At 55.5% G+C, this 21035-nt stretch overlaps 1 protein-coding gene across 3 annotated transcripts in view; it reads right to left on the bottom strand.

Annotated features, from left to right (window-relative positions):
- The window catches only part of KSR2 (kinase suppressor of ras 2), a 50420-nt gene extending 29427 nt beyond the window's left edge, over positions 1–20993 (bottom strand). For all 3 annotated transcript variants that reach the window (XM_072350963.1, XM_072350961.1, XM_072350962.1), the window contains exons 1-5: positions 20795–20993; positions 17345–17485; positions 16587–16737; positions 13446–13935; positions 3639–3820 (exon numbers count right to left, since the gene is read on the bottom strand). In XM_072350963.1, the coding sequence (XP_072207064.1) occupies positions 3639–3820; positions 13446–13935; positions 16587–16737; positions 17345–17485; positions 20795–20974 (1144 nt within the window). In that variant the 5' untranslated portion in view covers positions 20975–20993. The remainder of the gene's footprint in view (positions 1–3638; positions 3821–13445; positions 13936–16586; positions 16738–17344; positions 17486–20794) is intronic.
- Between the last annotated feature and the right edge of the window lie 42 nt (positions 20994–21035).

A 21035-nucleotide genomic window follows, 5' to 3' on the forward strand; every position in this document is an offset into this window, starting at 1 on the left:
CATGGGACTGAAACACGCCACATCCCTCAGGTTCATATGGGCTTGTGTCACAGCACAGCACAGGGATGTCCCTGCATCGTCCCTGCTGGGGGTGGAGGGATGTTCCACAGTCCTGTGGGCCCAAACAAAATCTCAGCTCAGCAGCAGCAGCCAAGGTAACCAAGGCAGAGCTATTCCCAGAGCATTTCTGGTAAATAAAAAAGCAAAAGTCACTTCAGAACAGCAGTTCCTCTTTGCTGCATGACAATCCTATTTATATGGCCAAAACGTCATGTTTGGTCACTTAATTGACTTAAATGCTGGAAGTGAGATTTTTCTTCCCACTGGGAGCCTTGCAGGGCCAATCAGTCTTGCACAGAAAAAGCTCTGTTCTCAGGCTCAGTGCAGCCAGGATAGAAAACTCTGCAAGAGCAAGACCTTGTGTGGCCACTGCACATAGCTCCATATACCAGGGGATGCTACATGGCTCCCATCATGCCCCCGCTCACAGAAAGAGCTTTTGCTGTGTGCCATAGGAAGGCATTTAGCAAGGTCCTTGCACACGGAGACTTCACAAGTTGCTTCAGTTTGCAGTGGACAGGCTACATGTTTTTCTCTCCTGATACTTGCAGGGCACTGTGTTCAATTGAACTGGGTTGCATTTGATTCTCCTTTTCTTCTGCAGGACTGGACACAGCTGGAAGGAGAGCAGTGAGGACAGATGCTGCACATCAAGAGTCACATCCAAATATCCTGTGTCTCCCTGCCCACCACACCAGGGTAGGGAGCAGACACTTCTTTATCTCCATCCCCAACCTTGCAGCATCACCAGCAATGGGTCAGGACCATGACAACCCCCTGTTTGCAGGCTCCCACCCGCTACTCTCCCTTCTTTTCCCTTCAGCATAGTCTCACTGTCCTAAAGATGATGGAAACATTCGGGATAATTGCATCTGCAAGCAACTCTTACAAATCCAACCCTGGGGAGAACACCCTTTGGAGGGGCACATGGACACAGGGACCAGCCAAGATCCATCTCTGGGGGCAGACCGTCAGGAAGGTTCTCAAGTCTGAGTGCGAATGTTGCCAGACGAGCATTCTTCTATCCTTCAACGTGTCTGAGGCCAAGCTACAGTTCAAGGGCACCCCACAAGTTATTTCTTTTTCTCTGCTGTTTGTCTTCTACTAAAAGGCAATTCAGATCTGATTTCCTTGGCATCCTGGCCCTGCTGGGAGGGAATTTCACCCCTCTGCTGAGATTTGTAAGACAAAAAACATCCTTCTGCAGTGCCAGCCTCTCCTTTGTGTTCCAGCTGCAAATTCATTGCGATTAGGGAAAAAACACTGTTCACAAATAAAAAGGAACAGTTCAGTTGGGATCACGGTTCTGTTGTGAGCAGTCAGATGTGAGCAGGTAAAAGGAAATCCTCAGGAGACAGCTGCCTGTAGCCTGAGAGACTGGGACCCCGTAGGGCTGCACCTCCACCCAATAGCAACAGCACTGCTTTGCTCTAATGCTTAGATAACAAGATCAGCACCAATATATACCATGTCAGGCAGGGAGGTGGTATTTTTCCCACTGGGTTTGTAAAGCTATGCTCTTTGGAAAAGGAATACTGAAAGGAATACAGTGGAGAAGTTGGCTGTTGAGCTTTGTCTGTGGCTCAGGGGTAGGGATGGGGACAGTAGGTTCCCTGGGGACCAGGACAGGTTGGAGTACTGACTTTGGAAGAACTAAATTCATCCAGCAGCATGTGGGAAACCCAATCACACTAAAGACAAATAGGAAAACCCAGTGAGATGCTGGGAGCAATGTGCAATCACCAAAGTGTGCCTGGAGCTTCCCATGGGGCTCACAAGGCTCCATCCCAGTGCTGTGATCTCTCCACCTGGAGCAAGGGAGCAGGCTGCCCTGGAGCCATTTTCTCCTCCCCACACCTCACCATGTTTCTGCACTGCTTGCCATCACTCATCTTCTCTCCACAACATAGCAAGCCCCGGTTTCAAGCCCCATTAAGCCCCAGTGCTCCATCACCCTGCTGCGGTGCCAGCACCTGGCTGCTGCCTACAAGATTCATCCATAGCTCCGAAACCCACGGGGTGTGAGCACAGCATACCTGCTTTGAGGTTTTGTCCCACCACCCTTCTCACCAACATCACCCCATCCATGACCTGCTATCTGGGCACTGCTCTGCCCCATTCACATCACCCACTGGGTTGGGGCCATAGGAGCATAGGGAAACCCAGGACACTGCTTGAAGCCAACACAAAGGTTCAGAAACAATGCAGAAACATGACAGCACCAGGAAAGTTATGATTTTTTCTTTTTTCTTTTTTTTTTTTCTTGCCTTGTGCTTATATTTTGCCTTGCATCCTATTCGTGTGCAACGTGCTTGGTGCCCAGGACCAACAGACACATTGATGCTCTCCACAAGGAATGAGCGCCGCAGCTGAGGCTAAAGCCTCTCAACAGGGATCAACCTCTCTCCATGGCTCACGTCAAGCTCCAAAAATGAACATCCGCATCAACTAAGCAAGTCAAAGGGCTGAGAGGAGGGAAACGAGAGGAGACACCTCTCTAGCAGCGCCAGTCATTTGCTACTCCATCACTTCTCATTGTATTGCCTTCCTGCTCTGCCACATTGCATCAGGTTATCACACCACGGGATGTAATCCAATGCTGATGCATGAGGAAGCCTAATGCAACCAGACACAGCCACGGTTAGCAGAGAACAGGCTTTAGTTCTCAGTTTCTGGTCCACTACCCAAGGCTGCAAGCGGAGCTCAGGCAGTGCTGCAGAGAGATGCAAAAATACCCTCGCTGCAGGCAAATCTGCTGGCCATGCCAGCTAGCGTCAGGTAGCTGGACATCTCCCTATAAATAGCATTGCTGTCCTCAGAGCCTCTGCCAGCTCCCATTGTGCCCAGCACTGAGGAAGTGGGAGCAAAAGCACACCAAATGGGGCTGATAGGGATGAAGGAGGGGAGTGAGAAAGAAATGGAGCTGGATGGTCTTTAAGGTCCCTTCCAACCCAAATCATTTCATGGTTCCATGAAATCATGAGGTCTTTGAAGTTTCCCACATACAAGGTCCTGCATGCAGGCACACAGTGTGAGATACAGGGCAAAGAGAAAATCCACCATTGCTGGGTGCTGAGCATCACACCCAGTTGCCAACACCTTCCAATCCCACAGAATGAACTGAGGTACACCAGAAAACAAGGGCTGTGATCAACTGCTGAGCTCCAGCTCCACCGGTTTGCACAGGGCTTGGCATCAGCAGGTGCCCAACCCCAACAGCCAATGCAGGCACCCAACTCCAACACCCAACTCCAACACTCAACTCAAGCACCCAAACCCAACACCCAACCCCAGCATCCACGAACAGAGGCAAAGCAATGGCTGCAACCACAACGGAGCCCTTGAGAACCCCTCTCAAGCAGTAAAAGACAGCACAGGGAAAGCACGGGGATTCTCCAGATCAAAGTGGCCAACCTCCTGCCCCTATGTTGACACCAGCAATACTGCAATACAGTTGTCAATCCAATTGCTTTTGCACGGCTCAACAATTATTACGAGTCTTTTGGCACATACACAGACACACATATTCAGGTTTGCAGCCCCGGTGCCCCCACGTCCCCCCCCCAGCTGTGACTCACTTGCAGAGAAGGTGGCTTCGGTGTGGACGGGAGGCGTGGAGGGCAGGAACGGAGGGTACCCCACAAAGAAGGACCGCAGGGAGCGCTCAGAGAGCAGAGGTGAGCGCTGCGCAGGGATGTTCTCACAGCTGCCCACGCTGTTGTGGATCTTGAGGTTGAGGGGCTTGTTCTTCTTCTTTGTTCTGGGAGAGGAAGAGTGAGAGAGGAGTAATGCATAAGGAAGCCTGGGGGTTTCCCCCACCACGCACCCAGGAAGTAGTTCTCACAGAGGGGGATGCTGTGCTGCCTCACAAGCCTGTGGGATAATTGCACCCACAGCACTGTGAGAAGTTTCAATCCCTCCCTGCCACCACCACCACCAACAAAAGGCAATCTGTGTGAAATGTTAAGGAAAACATTGCATTCGAGAGCTCCACCATCCACAAAAACACTGTCAGCTCCCACCCTGCTCATCCATGTCCCTGAAAACCATCCCTGTCAACACAAGGATGTGTCAGACATCAGTGACCTGAAGGCACAAATCCCAAGGATGGGACAGAAAAGAAATAGGGATGGGATACAAATAGGAAAAGGATACAAATAGGGATGGGATGGGTTGAGACAACATAGAACGGGATGGGACAGGACAGGAAAGGACAGAATGGGATAGGACACCCCATATTGGAAGGTACCCACAAGGGTCAAAGCCAGGATCACCCAGATCCTGGCTACAGGCAAGACTATGTATAAACTAAACCACACATTTCAGATTTCCCACTCCAGCCTGCCTGCATGGATCCAATAACATGAGTCTTCAAAGACCTTCCCACGAGACCCCAAGGGATTTATGCTGTGCTGGTTGGGGAGAAAAAGGGTTGCTGTGCCCCAAACCAGACACTGGGAAAAGCAGTTCAGCCCCTTCAGTGGATCTGGGACAGAAAGCCCCTTTTTGAGCAATAGCCCTGTTACCAAGAATCATTCGTGTATGTGGACAGGGGATGTCCTGTATGCCTAACATCACAGCGCGTGAGCCGACGGTATGGTTAGCATTGATGTGCAGCCAAATTACAGCCTTTTCTTCAATCCACTGCATTTGTTCCCTGGCTATATTGTTATAATCCTAATTAGACTGAAAACAACGTGGGAGTGGAATGAATTGTGGCACCTCTGCAGCAGCAGCTGGGTGCATCCAGATGCAGCCCAGCAGGGAAACCCATATCATCTGGCCCCAGAGCCCAACCAAGCACCATCCAAAGTTGTGCAATGCCAAGAAACGCTGTACAACGGCATGTTGTGCTGTGCAATGCCAAGAAACGTTGTGCAACACCATGCTGTGCTGTGCAGTGCCAGGAAATGCCATACCATGCCATGCTGCGCCATGCTACATTGCACTGTGCAATGGCACACCATGACGTGCAGTGGTGTAGAGGGGCATAAGTCCCTGCATTGCTCTCTGGAAACTTTCCCCTTCATGCTCTCCAGCCACGGCCCCCAAACAGCCACGTGCTTTTCCACCCGCTCCAGGTCTTGCTCTGCCCTTGCTCCAGCAGTGCTGACCGGAGCACCCGGGCATCTGGCCCTGCCAATTGGTAGGAAATGAGCACTCTGCACTTGCCAGCCCGCCTTAGCATATGAAAATTAACCCACCCTCTAATAAGCTAATTGTTTCCTTGCACAGGAAAAGCCACTGCTGCCTTTAGGGTCCCTGTAATAACTTCTTTGGGTGCACAGGGCAGGCAACTGCCTGCAGTAACGCAGTGCACGGCAGCCCCGTTGTTGATACCAGTCACAGCTGGCACCCATCCCAACCCTAAAACCCCATCCCCTCAAGTAAATCCACAAACCAACAGGATGAAGGGAAGTTCAGTGGCCCCCAGAGCCAGTCTGACCCCTGTTCCCCATCCTGACCCATCCATCCCATCCCAACCCCTGCACCCCAACCCAACCTTCCCACACACACCCCATAACACAACCACCAGGTTCCTGCCGAAGCCCCCGGTGCGGCTCCCCCCAGCCCATCCCAAAGCATTTCCTGCAGCGCTGTGATTAACCACTAATCTCATTTTTTTCCACCCATAAATCAGTTCCAGACCAAATATTTACCGAGAGCATCATTTCCTCACCAAGCAGGGCTGGTGACAGCTTTCGTTATTAGGAAGGATGAGTGATTTCGGACAGAGAGAGATTTTTCTCTCTCTCCCCCTGTTTTTTTCAGATAATAATAATAATAATAATAATAATAAACATGCACAAAGTCCTGACCCCGCCACCCGACTGGAGAGGGTCACCACAGCACTGGTCCCATTCTCCATCCTAAAAGAGGGGACAGGGAGAGGAGGCTTGCTGCTCCTGAGGAGGGGAGTGGGATGCTGCTGCTGGAGCATCCTCCCCTCAGAGAGGTTCACGAGGACAGGTGTCCCCTGGGGAGCTGACAGCTTGACAGACAGACAGACCGACCTTTGCGGGCTGGAAGCAGCGTGCTGAGGATACGGAGCAGCTCCCTTCTGGCTGCTGCTTGTTTACCATAAACTGCACTCCCTGCGACAGGAGAAGCCAGGACACTGCTCCATGCAGCACAGGGCAAGGAGCTTAACAGCACCCCAACCCCAAAGGAAGGGGCACAGAGCCCCACGGCCAGCTGCATGGGGACATTGCCTCAGGTCCTCACTGGGGCTAACCAGAATTGTGTGAGAGTGGGGTGCAGGATGCAGGCTGCCTTTGGGGTTGATGCACCTAGGGCTATGCTAATCCAGCCCCACTTGTAACCCCATACTGGAGGAGGGGAAGGCAGTCCTTATAAGAGCCCTATAAGGTGATGGTATGGAGGAGGCACAGCAGAATGACAGGCAGTGCAGCAGAGCTGTGCAGAGCCTGATGAGGGCTATTTAGATGGCAGTGATAGTGTCTGACATCACAGTGCGGAGAGCAGTGTTCTGCGTTCACAGTTGGGTGACCACTGAAATGAGCCTTGACCTGCACTGGGCAGCTTGTGATAACCCACTTATTACATATTAGTTTTTTCTAAGCCTTCTGTAAAGCAAACAGGAGCACCAAGAGTCCCCCCCCCAGGCTCAAAGCCTGTGAAACTTGAGGAATAGCACCAGAGTGACCGAACCACATCACCCCCATGGGCTGCACCGCCATGGGGAAGGGGATCCCACCACTCTCTGGGCAGTCTGTGCCAACGTCTCACCTCCCTTTCTGAGAGCAATTGCCTCCAAACCTTTGTGTCCCAAAGAATCATAGAATGGCCTGGGTTGAAAAGGACCACAATGCTCATCTAGTTCCAACCCCCCTGCTATGTGCAGGGTCTACAGCCACCAGACCAGGCTGCCCAGAGCCACATCCAGCCTGGCCTTGAATCCTGCAGGGATGGGGCATCCACATCCTCCTTGGGCATGCAACCCCCTCCAGCACAAAGTCTGACCCATAGCAGCACCGGAGCCACCAGCTATCCCTACCACCAGCACACAGAACAGCACACGTCCCCAGCACAGACGTCATTTCATGCAAGGTTTTGCTAAACAGATTATCATTTGCTAAAAGGGAAACATAAAAAGAGTGCGGCAGGGTGAGATGCTCCATGCAAATCCCTTCAGGTGTCAATCCACCCCAAGGGCCCATCCCCAACCGCTATGCAAAATCACTCAAAAGCTCATCAGAAAGAAATAGAGGGTTTCAGGCAATGGTGACAAAGAGGAGCAGACGTGGGACAAAAGGCATGTGATGGCACTCGGCAGTGCTGACAGGTGTGTGGGGCTGGGGATGGGATCTGTGCATCCCAACAAAGGGAGCATCAATGCACACCGATGGGAAAGGCAATATTCAGTGTGTGATGTACACCACGCACCGCCCCACCTGCTTCCTTGGAGATGGAAAACCACGGCCAACAACCCAACAAGGGACACGAGTGGGGCTGTTCAGCCCACGGTACCCCGTGCCCCATTGCCAAATAAAACCTGCGTGGATAATAGGTGGATAAACAAGCGGGCTGAGTACCTGCTCTGCAGGCATGTGTTGTCAGCCTGCTGCCATCATTATCTTAACAGCAAGATTAAAAAGAGGCAATTTGCAGAAGCAGGTGATGTGCCCCTGCACCTGCCTGCACCGCGCTGGGTGTCATTCACCGCTCCGCTCCTCTCCAGCACACTCCAATTATCAACGCCGGCGCCGCTTTTAAAGGAAGGGAAGTGGGGTGAAGCATTCAAAATAAAATAAAATAAAATAGAAAGGAATCATCAGCATTTCGGTCAGCTCTCTGCAGAGGATTGAAGGCTGCGGCCGTCTGGGTTGCGGCAGTTGGGATTCAGCCCTGAAGATTGATGGCCTTTTGACTGCCTTAACTGCACTATATTCTGTATTAAAGGAGCTCTGCGTGGCACACGGCCACATCTGGCCCAGCAGAACGGATGGGGAATGGCTGCAAGAAGGAAGAAAGCCCGCGGATTTGAGCTTATGGTAAATATTTCAGGAGGAAGTGCTCCCTCTGCTCCATTCCTGAATGCTTGCGCCAAGTGAGCTGCCTGCATACCCAGCGCTGAGGCACAGGGAAGGGCAGTGTGCATTGAGCAATACTGCCTTGATATCCCAAAACACAAACCCAGATGTTGCATTTACCCTCATTACAACAAGAGGTAACCACAGCCCCCTGCTCCAGCCACAGGAAAAGCGGGCTCCCATATCAAAGTCAACAGTGAAATATTGATCCAAGTGCCTGTCCTCGCTTCCCCGGGATGGCTGCGTTCTGAGGTTCAGCTCTCACTGATCTATTATTCTCTTTCTGGAGCACAAAGCAGAACTTTTTAGCACGGCTGCAAATGACGGCACTCAGAGGCTCTTTGAAGGGAGCTGCAGCCCCACGTCATCCCCTGGGATGTGTGCTCTGCGGTGAGGGTGCTGCGGGGAGGAGGCGAGGAGCTAATTGCCTGGAGGTCCTGCTGCTCTGTAGGCACTTCTGCTTCCTTGATGTTCCTCTGAGTAGAGCACAGGGATAGCAGATGGACTCAGCCAATGTGGGGAAGGGTGAGGATGGGGACAGGTGATGGAGACCCTGAATTGGTAAAAGAAACAGGTGGGGTGATAGGATTTGGGGTTTTCCTCCCAGCTTGGGAGTTGCTCAAAGAGGGATGCTGGCTCCGTTTCCCAGCATGGTCACCTCTGAACTAAGGACTGAAAGGCACATGGTGAGCCCTGAGCGGATGGGGAACTCACAATGGACCTCTTCCATCCCGAGGCAGAGCAGCGTGCTGCTTGCTCCCATTTCTGGAGGCAATTCCCCACAATGAACACCACCAGAGGGGAAGCACAGGCTGCACGTGCCTGGAAAGCCCTAGGCAGAAATTCATTAAGCTAATTATGGTGCTGCAAACCTTTCATCTCAGACAAGGCTACGGGAAGTTCTCCTTCGTGGGCTGCCCTGGGGTGCAATGAGCTGATGCACGCTGTGAGCACTGTGGGCTTGGGGAGATCTGTTCCAGAGAAGTAGAGGAGAACTCAAAGCAAACTATGATTCTGGGGGGAGCCTGAGATCCTTGTCAGCTCTGTTTCCTCCTTGTAACTACCCAGGAAGCCAGCAAAGCCCCTGGTCCATGCATTGCCCACACTGGGATGACCACAATGTTGGAGGGAAAGTGAGCTCGCCCATAACTTGAGGCACATAAAGAAGAAGCTGCGGGAGATTCTTCTCATCATCCCTGCAAAGCCACAGCTGGGAGAAAAGGAAGAGACCAGAAAAGCTGTGGGTGCCCCTGGAACAGATCTAGGCCAGGCTGGATGGGGTCCTGGGCAGCCTGAGCTGGTGGGGGGCACACAGCCCCTGGGGGTTGGAAAGGGATTCTCTTTAAGGTCCCTCTGAACTCCATTTGTTCTATGACTCCATGATCAGCTCAAGCCTGATGCCCCAGCTCTGGGTGGGACATCTCCTGCAGCCCTTCTCCCACACCAACACCTCACCACACTGCCGGCAGTGAGAGCCCCACACATCCCACCCCAACACTGATCCCCATCTAAATGCATCACCACGTTCACAGCTTGCCGAGTGGCGAGAGGTGGCTGGGCTCCTTGTTAAAGGACACGGTGAGAAGTTTCTCCTCCAAGCATGTGAAAGCTCCCGCTCCTCTTGATGGAGTGCCGCAGCAGTAATTAACATTAATGACATACCTAAGGAGAAGCAGAGCCCGGAGCAGTGGGATGATGGCAGCACAGAGCCAGCTCGGGACGAAGGCAACCCATCACTGTCAGGGCATGGTGTGTGAGCCGTGCTTTGAGAAGGCTGGAGGTGATCCAGAACCTGTGCACGGCTCCACTGACTCACCACCAAAGCACAGAGATTAATCAGGAGAGCTATTTGGAAACAGGGATGCTGCTCGTTTGGCTCTCCCAGGCCCCACTCTGCAGAGCTCTCCCTGCTGCACCTGGGCTGGGATGGTCTCTGCATCTTCAGGCAGCGAACAAGTGGGAAAACACAACCCTTAGGATACTGCCTAGGGACTGTGTGTGCATTTGGGGACAGTCACTGATGCTCATCCCCATCACCATGAGCCCACGTGCATCGCCAAGGCTGGAAGAAGCAGTGCCAGACAAGAGCTGCCTCAATGCAGCCCATGTAGAACAGGGAATAATTGATCCGCTTGCTAAGAGCAGTGATTGGGATTGATACGAGGGAAAAACATCATTATGGCAAAGGCTGCAGGATGAATGACCCACTGCTGAGCTGGTTCATGAGGGGCAGCCTAATAGTGGGCAGTGGGTGGGAGCCCTCTGCTCTCAGGTTCCTGCCTGGGTGCCCTACCTCAGCCCACCCTACCAATGGCCATGGCTGAGCCAGCCAGCACGGATCCAGGCGTGCAAGGATCCTCTTTTTTCCTGAGGATGCACAGCTAACATTGGGGCAGCACAGCTCAGTTCTTCTGAGGTTTTGCCCCCACTGAAGATCTGATCACTCCCAGCAGGGCTGCCCTGGGCCGAGCCAGTGCCTGAGGAAGGCAAAGTGAAAGGGAACAGCAAGGAACACAGCAGATGCACCATTCTCAGATGGTTTTCCATTGCATAGGATGGAGAAGCAACCACCCGCAAGCAGAGGTGCCAGATGTGAGCATTAGATAGTGCCAGGTGCCACAGAAATGAGCAGAAGGAGAAGGTTAGAGCTGGAAAGAGTCACCATCCCAGACAGCATCATTCAGATAGTGAAAAACAGCATCCAAGCCCAACCTCAATGCCCACAGGGCGGAGAGCTGCTCATCCCCAGGCCGCCTTTCCCACCTGCACACCCAACCCCACCTGCACAAGTGCCCTCCGTGCAATTCCCAACCTCGTTCCCTTCAAGCCTCACCCCTCCACACACCTGCAGGCATTAACCCAGGCTCACACACACGCTTTGAATCATCTCAACTTTTGCTCCCCAGCTAATGTCTTTTTTTAAGACCTTTCACAGTCTGTTTGCTTCCCGAGGTAGCTTGTTGGGTTTGGTGTTTGGTGTTTGGGGCTTTTTTTCTTTGCCTTCTTGCTGATGAATAATCATTAACTATCCGTGAAAGATGTAAATGGCCCGTGGAACTCATGAGGTATTAAATGGGCATTATATTATCAGCCACTCTAAATGTTTGGTTTCCGTTTCAAGACCAATCATGAGATGTTTATGGATTGTGGATTTATGGAAGCCAGGGGATCTTTCAAGGAGTAATGTTCCATGCCCCACAGTTACGGTCAGCAGCTGGAGGCTGTAAGCTCTGCAAGTTTAACCCCTGATGCAGAAGGCTTCTGCTTACAGAATGGACTGAACCCTAGAAACAAGCTCTGAAGCAAAATGTGAGCAAATGCGTCAGCTATCATAGAAAGGAAAGCAGCAGCCATATCGCTTGTGGGGACAGAGCTGAGCCCGGGGTCCTGCTGTGGTCACGACCACCCACTGGGGACAGGCCCTGGGGTGGGTCCCACCAGGTAGGGGTATGAAAAGAGGCAGTATGGGGCTACACCCGCAGTAATGAGGAGGTTAATGTGCTGAAAGCACGAGTGTGCAGCCGGGAAAAAAAACCATTTAGAGCCAAAAAGCTCCATTTCAGTGATCCTCGTGGCTGAGGTCAGGAGGAAAACTGCCTCCTGCAGGGAGCACAGAGGAGGGGAAGTCGTGAAAGTGAAGACATTAAGAGAAACTGCCCCAGAACGCACACAGCCGTAAAATGAGAATTAGCTGATAAGAGTCCAAGAAGGCCCTTCTCCGAAGCAGGAAAAGCACCCAGGCTGCAGCACTGCTCCGTGTTCAGCTGCTGCAGGGCAGGGCAAAATGAAGCTGCCTCCTAAACGCACTAATTGTCATCCCTGAGCGCTAATGGGATTAGGAAGCGGGATTTAGCGGTTGCCTCCTGAAAATCATTAAGTGCCATTAGAGAAAATTAACCTCCTCAGCACTTGCAGCAGCTCAGGGGAGGCTGGGACACGCAGCACCCCATCCTTCCATACCCCCAGATGAGCACCCCAACGATGCCCTATCAACATTTGTTCCCTTTCAACTGAGTTTAATCACTCCTTGGGCTGCAGCTGGTGGCCAGCAAATGGGTCATCCCAGCATCTGAGGTGGCACTGGGCAGAGGGATGTGGTCAGGGATGGGGCTGTGATGGCAGAGGGGATGGGGCTGTAAGGCTGTGTTGCTGTAAAAGCCCTCTCTGATGTTGATGAGCTCTCTTTGTCTCTCATAAAGAAGTCATGGCACCCCACTCCCTGCCTCACCCATCCCCATGGGGAAGCAGCAGATGAAAGCTTTCATGCTCTGTGCACATCTCCAGCCTCACCCTGAAGCCGTGTCACCACGACCTGGGGTGTGCAATGATCAAATGATTCAGGGGAACCAAAGGCAGCAGCAGTGGGGAGGGAAGGGGGTGTGCAGGTGCCCAAACGTCGCCTTGCAGGAACCAAAATCAATCATTTCCCACTGACAGACAGAAATCCATCACTGCCCGTATGGGAGGAGGATGGCTGCCCTCACTGCTTGCACCGAGAGCTGTCACAGCTGCTGGGGATGTGGACACGAGGGAGGGGGTTGTAGGATCACCCCACATTGCCACCCACCCTCAGCACAGAGCTGGAAGGTTTGGGGTTTGCTCCCGAAAAGGGCCCGAAGGAGCGGACGGGGACAGGTCCGCTTCCCAGCACAGCAGCAGCCTCTGCCGGCACCGGGCTGCAGAGCAGGAGCAGCCGGAGCGCCGCGTTAACGCCGGGGATGAGAAGGCAACGGGAATGGAGACTGGGGAAGGTGTGGGATATGTGCGTGCTGCAGCTGGAACAGGACTTTGTCCCCTGTTTGTATCTCGTGGTCCGGCTGCACGCTGGGTCCCAGCCCTGCCTTGGTGGGATGTTAAATTGGAGCACCCTAAAACTACATCCAGGCATGGCATCATGGAATACCCCAAGCTGCAAGGGGCCCATGGAGATCACCAAATCCAACCCTTGGTCCCAAAGAATCATGGAACCACTAAGGTTGGAAAAGACCTCTAAGATCACTGAGTCCACCCCCACCCTACCCACTGACCACATCCCTCAGTGCCACACCTCCACGTTCCCTGAACACCAGCACGGATGGTGACACCACCACCTCCCTGGGCAGCACACACAACACCCAGAACCCAAACCCTATGGCTCAGAGCAATGTCCCAATGCTCCCCGAGTGCTGGCAGCTCAGGGCCATGCCCGCTGCCCCAGAGAGCTGTGCCATGCCCACCTAACCCTGGGCCAGAGTCTTTCCTCAGCCCCACTCTGACAAATCTCCACGCGGCTCCCTCGGGTCAGAGGAACCATCTGGGACCCCAAAGGATGGGGGCTTAACCCACACTTACTTGGGGGTGTGCGCCTCGTCCACGCGATGCCCCAGCTGGAACTCGTGCGACTTGCTGCGGTGCAGGGCGGTGAAGCCGGGCAGGAGGTGGATGAGTTTTCGGGAGGCAGGGGGCGGAGTGCCAGGGGGCTTCAGCTTGTTCCTGCGGCGCAACGGCGGCGTGCCCGGCGGCGTCATGGTGGTGACGATGTTGGGGGTGCGCGGCGGGGTGTGCGCGGCGTGTCGCTGCCGCGGGGAGGGAGGCAGGGAACGGTGGCCGGATTCCACGGGGGGACACAGCCCCGGGTGGCCCTCCACAGTCAGGCGGTCCACGTGGGTGTAGAGGGGGCCGTGGCAGTGGTGCTGGGCGCACTTGGCGGGGGGCTTTGGGCTGGCCGAGAGGTGCGTGCGGCTCCACGGGGCGGGTTCTGGGGGACAGCCCGGCTGGTTCTCCTTGCCCGGCTCTGTCGTGGGCCATTGGATGGTCCAGTCCTGCTTGGAGAGGCTGCCGCCTGCGACAGAGCACACATAGAGCCGTGGGGTGGACCCACTATTCCCCCAGCCAGCCCTACACAGCCTACAAACCCTTATGGAGGGATCCATCCCAAACCCCACAGGGAACAAAGAGCCCATCCAAGCTCCAACACCCCCATCTCATTTCACCCCTTTGTATCGGTGCGATTTGCAGAAACGAAAGGGGGGGAAAGACCAAAAATAAGGAGCGCGGCACCTCACAGCCGCTCATTATCAGTCTCTGCGGTGCAGGGATGAGTGAGGAGCTGTCGGCTGCGACTTCAGAGTGCCACAGTGATGGAGCAGCTGTGAGCTCCCGGCCCCGACAGCTTTTGATCGTCGCCTCGAAGGCAAGCAGCATAAGAAATGCCGTCTCTTTATTTTAAAAGCGCCTCTCCCCCATCCCTTTGTTTGGTTATTAATTGCCGGCCCCATTATCTAACTGAGCCTCTTTGACGGGAGCACTTCGCTTCAGGCTCAGAGAGGGGTAAAACAAAGGAGGAGAGGGCTTTGGTATTGCAAAAGCTTTGGGATTAGATTGATAGGGGAAAGGGGGTGAGGGCTTGGATTGTTCCAAAGCAGAAAATGAAGCTAACGAAGATGTAAATCCTTCTATAGGAAAACCTCACTCCTTGTGCCATACGAGAACACTGCCACCCAGTGGGATCTGTGTGGAGTGACGCCAAACCCAGGGAATGGCGCCCCTGAGGAGCTCGGGGCAGCTTCTCCCCCAAAAGCAGCACTCGGTGACCGGGTGGGCACTGACACGGTGCGTGGCACCCAGCCCTGTTCCCACTTCACACCCCACAGGCTGGCCCTGAAACGTGGATGCCCAGCACTTCATCTTTCTCCATCCTAAACCTCATTTCACATCCCAAGTCACTCTCAGCCCTTCCAAAGCCGAAGCTTTCCCCTGCAGCAGACAGAATTTGGGATGGAGGCTCCCAAGTCCCCACTGCCATCACCCTGTGGCCGCACACAAACACAGTGCTGCACCATTCTCCACACCACCAGTAACCCCAGCTCACAGCTCCATCCACAGACACTGCTCAGCTCTCACTTCCAGCCCTGGCCTGCTAATAAATCCTACAGCCGAGCACACAGCAGAGAGAAATCCAATACTGCTGCTTAGCACAGTTATGTTAACATAGGGTCAGTGCTGGATTTGATGGAGCAACGTGTGTGCAATCTGTGTGCTATCCAGGGACCCTTCCAGCACACACGTGGGTCAGAAGGGCCCCATCAGTCAAAAACACATCACCATCAGAGCCGCAAAGGAGAGACCCTCCTCCTCCTCCCAGCCCCATCTACGCAGGGAATTGGCTTGGGAAATTAGCAGCCCCTAATGAACGACTCAATAAATAGAGATGGATGGAAAAGGTTACAAGCTGCACCTCACTGCTGCTTTATTAGAGCTAATCTGGGCTGCTAGAAATTGACCACCACCGCAGCTCAAGGAGACCTTACGTGGTGATTTGGAGAGGCAGCACCTTGCTCCTTAATGGCATCAGGAGGGGCTGCTGGTGCAGGAGCTCCCATAGGGCAGCCCAGTGCCCTCCTGCAGCCTCCCAGCTTCCAGCAAACAACCTCAGCCTCTCCCTGAGCTTCCCATCGTTTTCCAAATGAGAATTAACCTCTGCTGAGTGCAACCCAAAACAAGGGTAAGAGGGGGGTGCGAGTCAAGCTGCATTTGTTTGCACCGGGCTTTAAAAGTCAAAGGTGTTTAAACAAAGCGTTGGCTGAGAGCCTGCCTGGGCTGCTGCCCTTCCTCAAATATCGGAGAGATTTAGGGAAAATGCTAAAGGGAAGAGGGCAGAAAGCCGGGCAGGAGCTGGATTTGGGAGCAGCCCTTTGGGGCGATGGGGCTCTGTAGGAAATGTCAGGCTGGGCTGCAGCCCTCCTACCTCGCTGCTCTGCCATGACACCACAGCGGGTCACAACCCTAGCGGGGATCATCCTGCATCCCCCATATCCACTGGGATGCTCCAGTGTGAGCAGGGACCGCCTTCACCCCCTTGGGTGCAATGAAGCACCAGAGGGGACGGACACTTCCTGGGGGGGGGGCTCCAAACTGCCCCCTCCTCATCTGCGAGGGATGCTTTTGGGGAGGGAAGACAGCGCAGCACGTGGGGATACAAACAGCCCAGGGATGCCAAGATGGGCCCACGAAGGGGATCCCAGCCCTTCTGCCTCCCCCTGCCCGCAGCCCCCCCATTTCCAGCCCCCAAACCCTTCGTTCCAGATTCCAGCCCCCCCCCCCCCCCCCCCGCCGAGAACCGCTGCGTCTCTGCGGATCTCTGCTGCCACCGCCCGGCCACAACGCACCGCAGCCGCACCGCCAAGCCCTCCCTCCACCCCCCCGCCCCCCCCCCCCACCATGCAGGAGCAAGGCTTCAGCACAGGGATGCTCCGTGGTGGGGCCTTTAGAGGCTACAGGGCTTTCCCAGCTCCCCCCCCCTCCCGCCTCCCCCCCACCATCCTCCTTGCCACAGGTATGTACATGGCTGGTACCCAACCACAGGGATGTGTGCAGTTGGTACCAAGCTGGTACCCAGCACCCAAACAGGTTCTCCTTTCCCTATTTCAGACCACAGCCCCCTCTTCTCTCAAGCCTTTGGGTGTCGTTTCCCAGGTCACCAGCGCTGCTCACCAGACTTATGGACGCTGCGGAGGCAGGAGAGGGATGCATTGAGGCGAGCACACTCCTCACTGTTGGCCCCAAACTTCTCCACGGTCTCACACACCTGGTCATCCGTCATCTCCAGCAGCTCCTCCAGGCTCAGCTGCCCGGGGGCTATTTCCTACCAAGGGGGAAAAAACAGAGGGGGAAAAACCACTTGTGGGCATCTGCTGCTCCATGAGAACCTTGGGGTATGGAGCAAGGAGCCATTCCAACCTGAGGGATTTGGGGGGGTTCTGGGGAGCTGTGTGGATGTATTCTACACAACAGTAGGGTGTCCACACCCACAGCTGGCAGAGCTATGGGGGGCTCTGCCCAGCACCCCCCCTCCTTGTAACATCTCTCCATACAGTGAAACAATTGGGTCCCGCTGCCCACCCGCATCATTTTCACCACCACTTGCTATGGTGATCCTATAGCACAGCTCTGAGGCAGCTTCCACCCTGGGGAACAACTGTCCCCCTGCCAAATTTCACTCAAGAGACCCACGGCCGTGAGCTGGGATGGCAGTGTGGGAGATGGTATGGAATTCCAACTCGGGAGATGCAGTGGATCACCAAGCAGGAGACAGGATGGATGGCCCCAACCTGGGAGAAGATAGAGTGATCCCCAGCCTGGGGGATGATGGGGTGGGTACTCCCAACGTGGGAGATGGTAAGGACCTCCAATTCAGTAGATGTGGTGGACCACCCCAACCCAGCAGGTGACGGGATGGATCCCAGCCCTACCTCCATCACCTCCTTGCGGATGTCAACGATGCGGAACCAGTGCAGGAGCTGGGGGAAGCCCTCCAGCTTGGCGTTGCGCTCCTGCAGGGCCACCTTCCTCTTGCAGGAGAGCTGCCGGCTGAAGTACTTGACCAGCTTGCTCTGTGAGAGAAGGGAAAACCCCATGGAAGCCCCCTCCTCTCCCTCTCCACCAAGCTGGAAATCAACGGGGGCTATCTCATCCCCAGCCCCAAATCCCTCCTCTCTAGGGATGGATGGACATTACCCCACAGGTTCCCCCTAATGCAGGAGAGAGGAATGACAGGGACAGCCCTTCTCTTATCGTTGCTCACCTGCTGACCCAACCCATGCCCAGTATTGATACAAAGAGACCCCAAACGACCCCCCCCCCCATGCCTGGAGCATCACCACCTCCCAGCGCTCACTCTGTATTCCCTTCCCACATCAGCAGTGTGCACCCACCTCCTTCCCTGGGCCCAGCACCACTGCGAAGCCATCTCACTCACACGCTCAGCTCCCAAAATAACGCCACCGAGCGCCTGCCCTCCTTTCTGGGAAATGTAGAGCAGAGCCCTGGGAGCCTGCAGGGATTTCCTACTCTGCTCTCCAGCTGGGAGATTCCCCGCCGCCGGCAGCGCTAGATGGTGCTGTGCCCCTGCCCAGAGCCCCAAAAATAGATGTGCAGAAAGCATGGTGGGATGGATGGGCCCACGGTGTGGCATTGGGGGGCCCAAAGAGCAACACCTCCCAGCCCTGGTGCAGGAGCTCCTGACCCCATTGGTTCCCAACCAGTCTGAGGTTATTGCCAAAAATTATTGTCTCAAATAGAGCCAACCAAGAAAGCCTTGTGAGGTTTCTGCATCACCCCACAGAGCTGGGGCCATCCTCATGGATGCTTCTTATGTTATCCTACCTCCAAGCGCATCCAAGCACTGTGCCCTTTTTCCCACCCCAGAGGGGCTCACGCTGCTGAGATTCGTGTGGGCATTGCGCAAACCTTTCCCTGCCCCTATAGAAGGGCTGGAGCACACACTGCCCCACATAGAGCTGCAAGGCCACGGGCAGAACTGGGCACAGTGCTGCCTCCAAGCACCTCCATCCCAGAAGTGTTCCTTGGAATGGGGAGCAGTGGGGTGTCCAAGCTATACCGACACGGGGACGGGGCTGAGACACGGGGCAGAGGTGCCACCAGCATCACAGGGATGGACCAGGAGCTGGGCAAGGATGGGACTGGGATCTGAGGGGAAAAAGCTGCAGATCCCCTATGGATGCACCTATTGTGAGCTGCAGGTGGGGACACCCGCCTCACAGCCCAGAGAGAACAGAGGCGCTTCGTTAGCGCTAATGAGGGCGCAGGTGGGTTCTTGTTCCAGCAGCATCCCCTGGGCCCACATGGGCATAAAGGAGCCATCCCATGAGCAGCACAGTGCTCTCCACCTCCACACCAAATGCTTGGGATCCTGCACTGCCACCTTGACACCATGCAGCCCCTTCAGCTTGTCCGTGCCTCAGTTTCCCACCTGTGTAATGAGCACAGAGGGACCCAGGGCAGTGCTGTGGGGCTGCAGGCAGCAGGAATGAGCTGCTTGGGGGGCAGCAGAGCCTTTGTGGCACCTGTATGCAGACGTGTATGCGTGCTGCTCTGTCTATCCATATGCATTTTACATATAGGTGCATGTTTCATGCATGCATGCTTGCCCCTAATGGTGCCCTCCCAGGTGCCTCTCCCTGCAGAAAGCAGGGCCAGCAGCAGCAGTGTCCCCTTAACATCACTCCCCTGTGATGGGGGTGGCAGCAGCCAGGCTGTGCTCAGGGCTCTCCAACCCTTTGGTGACCCCCAGTGGGATTTCCCTGCGGTGTCCCCCCAGCAGGGACAGATGCCACACCACGGGGCAAAGAAACGAGCAAGAAGCTTTGCTCTTTATCCTTTGAAATGAGGATTTAGGAGAACAAACCCACAGCAGTGCCCAATTCCCCCCCCACACACACACACACTTCACTCCAGCCAAGCGGTGCCCCCGCACCTGCGTCACGGCCTTGGGACGTGGCAGTGGCAGCTCAGGGCCACGTGTGGCCCCACTGATGCCAACAGAGCCCCGGGACAATGCCACCAGGAGCCCGTCAGCAGAGCCATCACCGCCATCAACTCCCTCAGTCCCATCCATGAGAGGGAGGTGGGAACCCCAAAGTGGTGCTAGCCCATATAGGGCCATGGGATGTACTGGGTGCTGCAGCCAGGGACCCGTGGGTGCATCCAGCTGGATAAACCTGCACTGCCTGCCCCAAAACTGCCACAGCTCCAAAATCCTTTCTGTGGGACCCCATCTTTTCCCCATCCTGTGATGTGGACGTGGCCAGGCCAAAGAGATGCAGTCCAGTAGGAAGAATGAAGCCTGATGGGGAGCCTGGAAGAAGGGATGAGGTCAGGCCACATGGTAGGATCCAACCCAGCCAAAGGGATACAGCACAGCGAGGATGGAGGAGTGCAGGGGAGGGTTGCAACCCTATGGGTGTTTAGGAGCTTGGAGGATGAGATGTGGCCAAATCATAGGGCTGGAGCCCCATGGATAGGATGCAGCCTGGCCAAAGGGATGCAGCTGGTGAGGATTTAGGGACCAGGAGGGAGGGATGCAGCCAGGCCATGGCAGTGCAGCCTGGTGGGGGACATAGGATCCTGGTGGGTAGGATGCAACCTGGCCAAAGGGCTGCAGCCATCCCTCATGGAAGAGTGAGCCCAGAGGAAGGGAAACAGGCTGACTGGGAGCTCAGAACCAAGAGGAAAGGATGCAGACAGGCCACAGGGATGCAGCTCAGTGGGGCTGCCCGGAGCCTGGAGCAAGGGATGCAGCCCCATTGAAAGGATGCAGGCTGATGGAGAACTGGGAACCCAAAGGAAGAGATGTGACCAAACCATAGGGATTGTAGCCCCACGGCTAGGATGCAGGCAGGCCACAGGGATGCAGCTGATGGGGGGATAGAAGCCCAAAGGAAGGGATGCAGCCAGGCCCAAGGGTGCACGCTGATTTAGGATCCTGGAGAAATGGACGAGGCCAGGCCGTGGGGACGCAGCCCCGTGCGGAGCAGGCAGCCCGGCCGAAGGGACGCAGCCCGGTGAGGGTACAGGAGGCGGCAGGGATGCAGCCAGGCCGCGGGACGCAGCTCGGGGTCGGACGCGGGGTCCCGGCGGTGGGGACGCCGGAGGGACACGGCGGTGACACGGAGGAGGCCCGGTGCGCCCCGGGAGCTGCGGCCGAGCATCCTCCGGCGCCGCGGTCCCCCCTCGGCCACCTGCAGAGCGCGCAGCCTCACTCGGCCGCTCCGCAGCGCCGCGGGGAGCCCGGCGGGGCCGGGGGGGGCGGCACCGGGAGCCGGCGGCTGCGGGAGGGGTGGGATGGGGGGGGTGTACGGATAGAAAAGGGGGGGGGCGGGGGGGGGGGGGCCCGGCCCTACCTCCAGGGTGCGGATCTCCTTCTGCGTGAGGTCGTTGGAGGCGGCGCACTTGGTGCGGAGCCCCTCCAGGTTGGAGATGCTGATGTCGATCATGTTCTGGACCAGCTCGCACTGCTGCAGCGCCTTCTGCAAACTCAGCTGCTGCTGCTCCTCGCTCCTCGTCATGTTTTCCTCATCCATCGCTCGCCGCCCCCCCCCCCCTCCCCTTTCCCTCCCGCCCCCCCGCGCTCCCCCGGCCGTC

Source organism: Excalfactoria chinensis, chromosome 16 (assembly GCF_039878825.1).
Source record: "Excalfactoria chinensis isolate bCotChi1 chromosome 16, bCotChi1.hap2, whole genome shotgun sequence".
NCBI lineage: Eukaryota > Metazoa > Chordata > Aves > Galliformes > Phasianidae > Excalfactoria > Excalfactoria chinensis.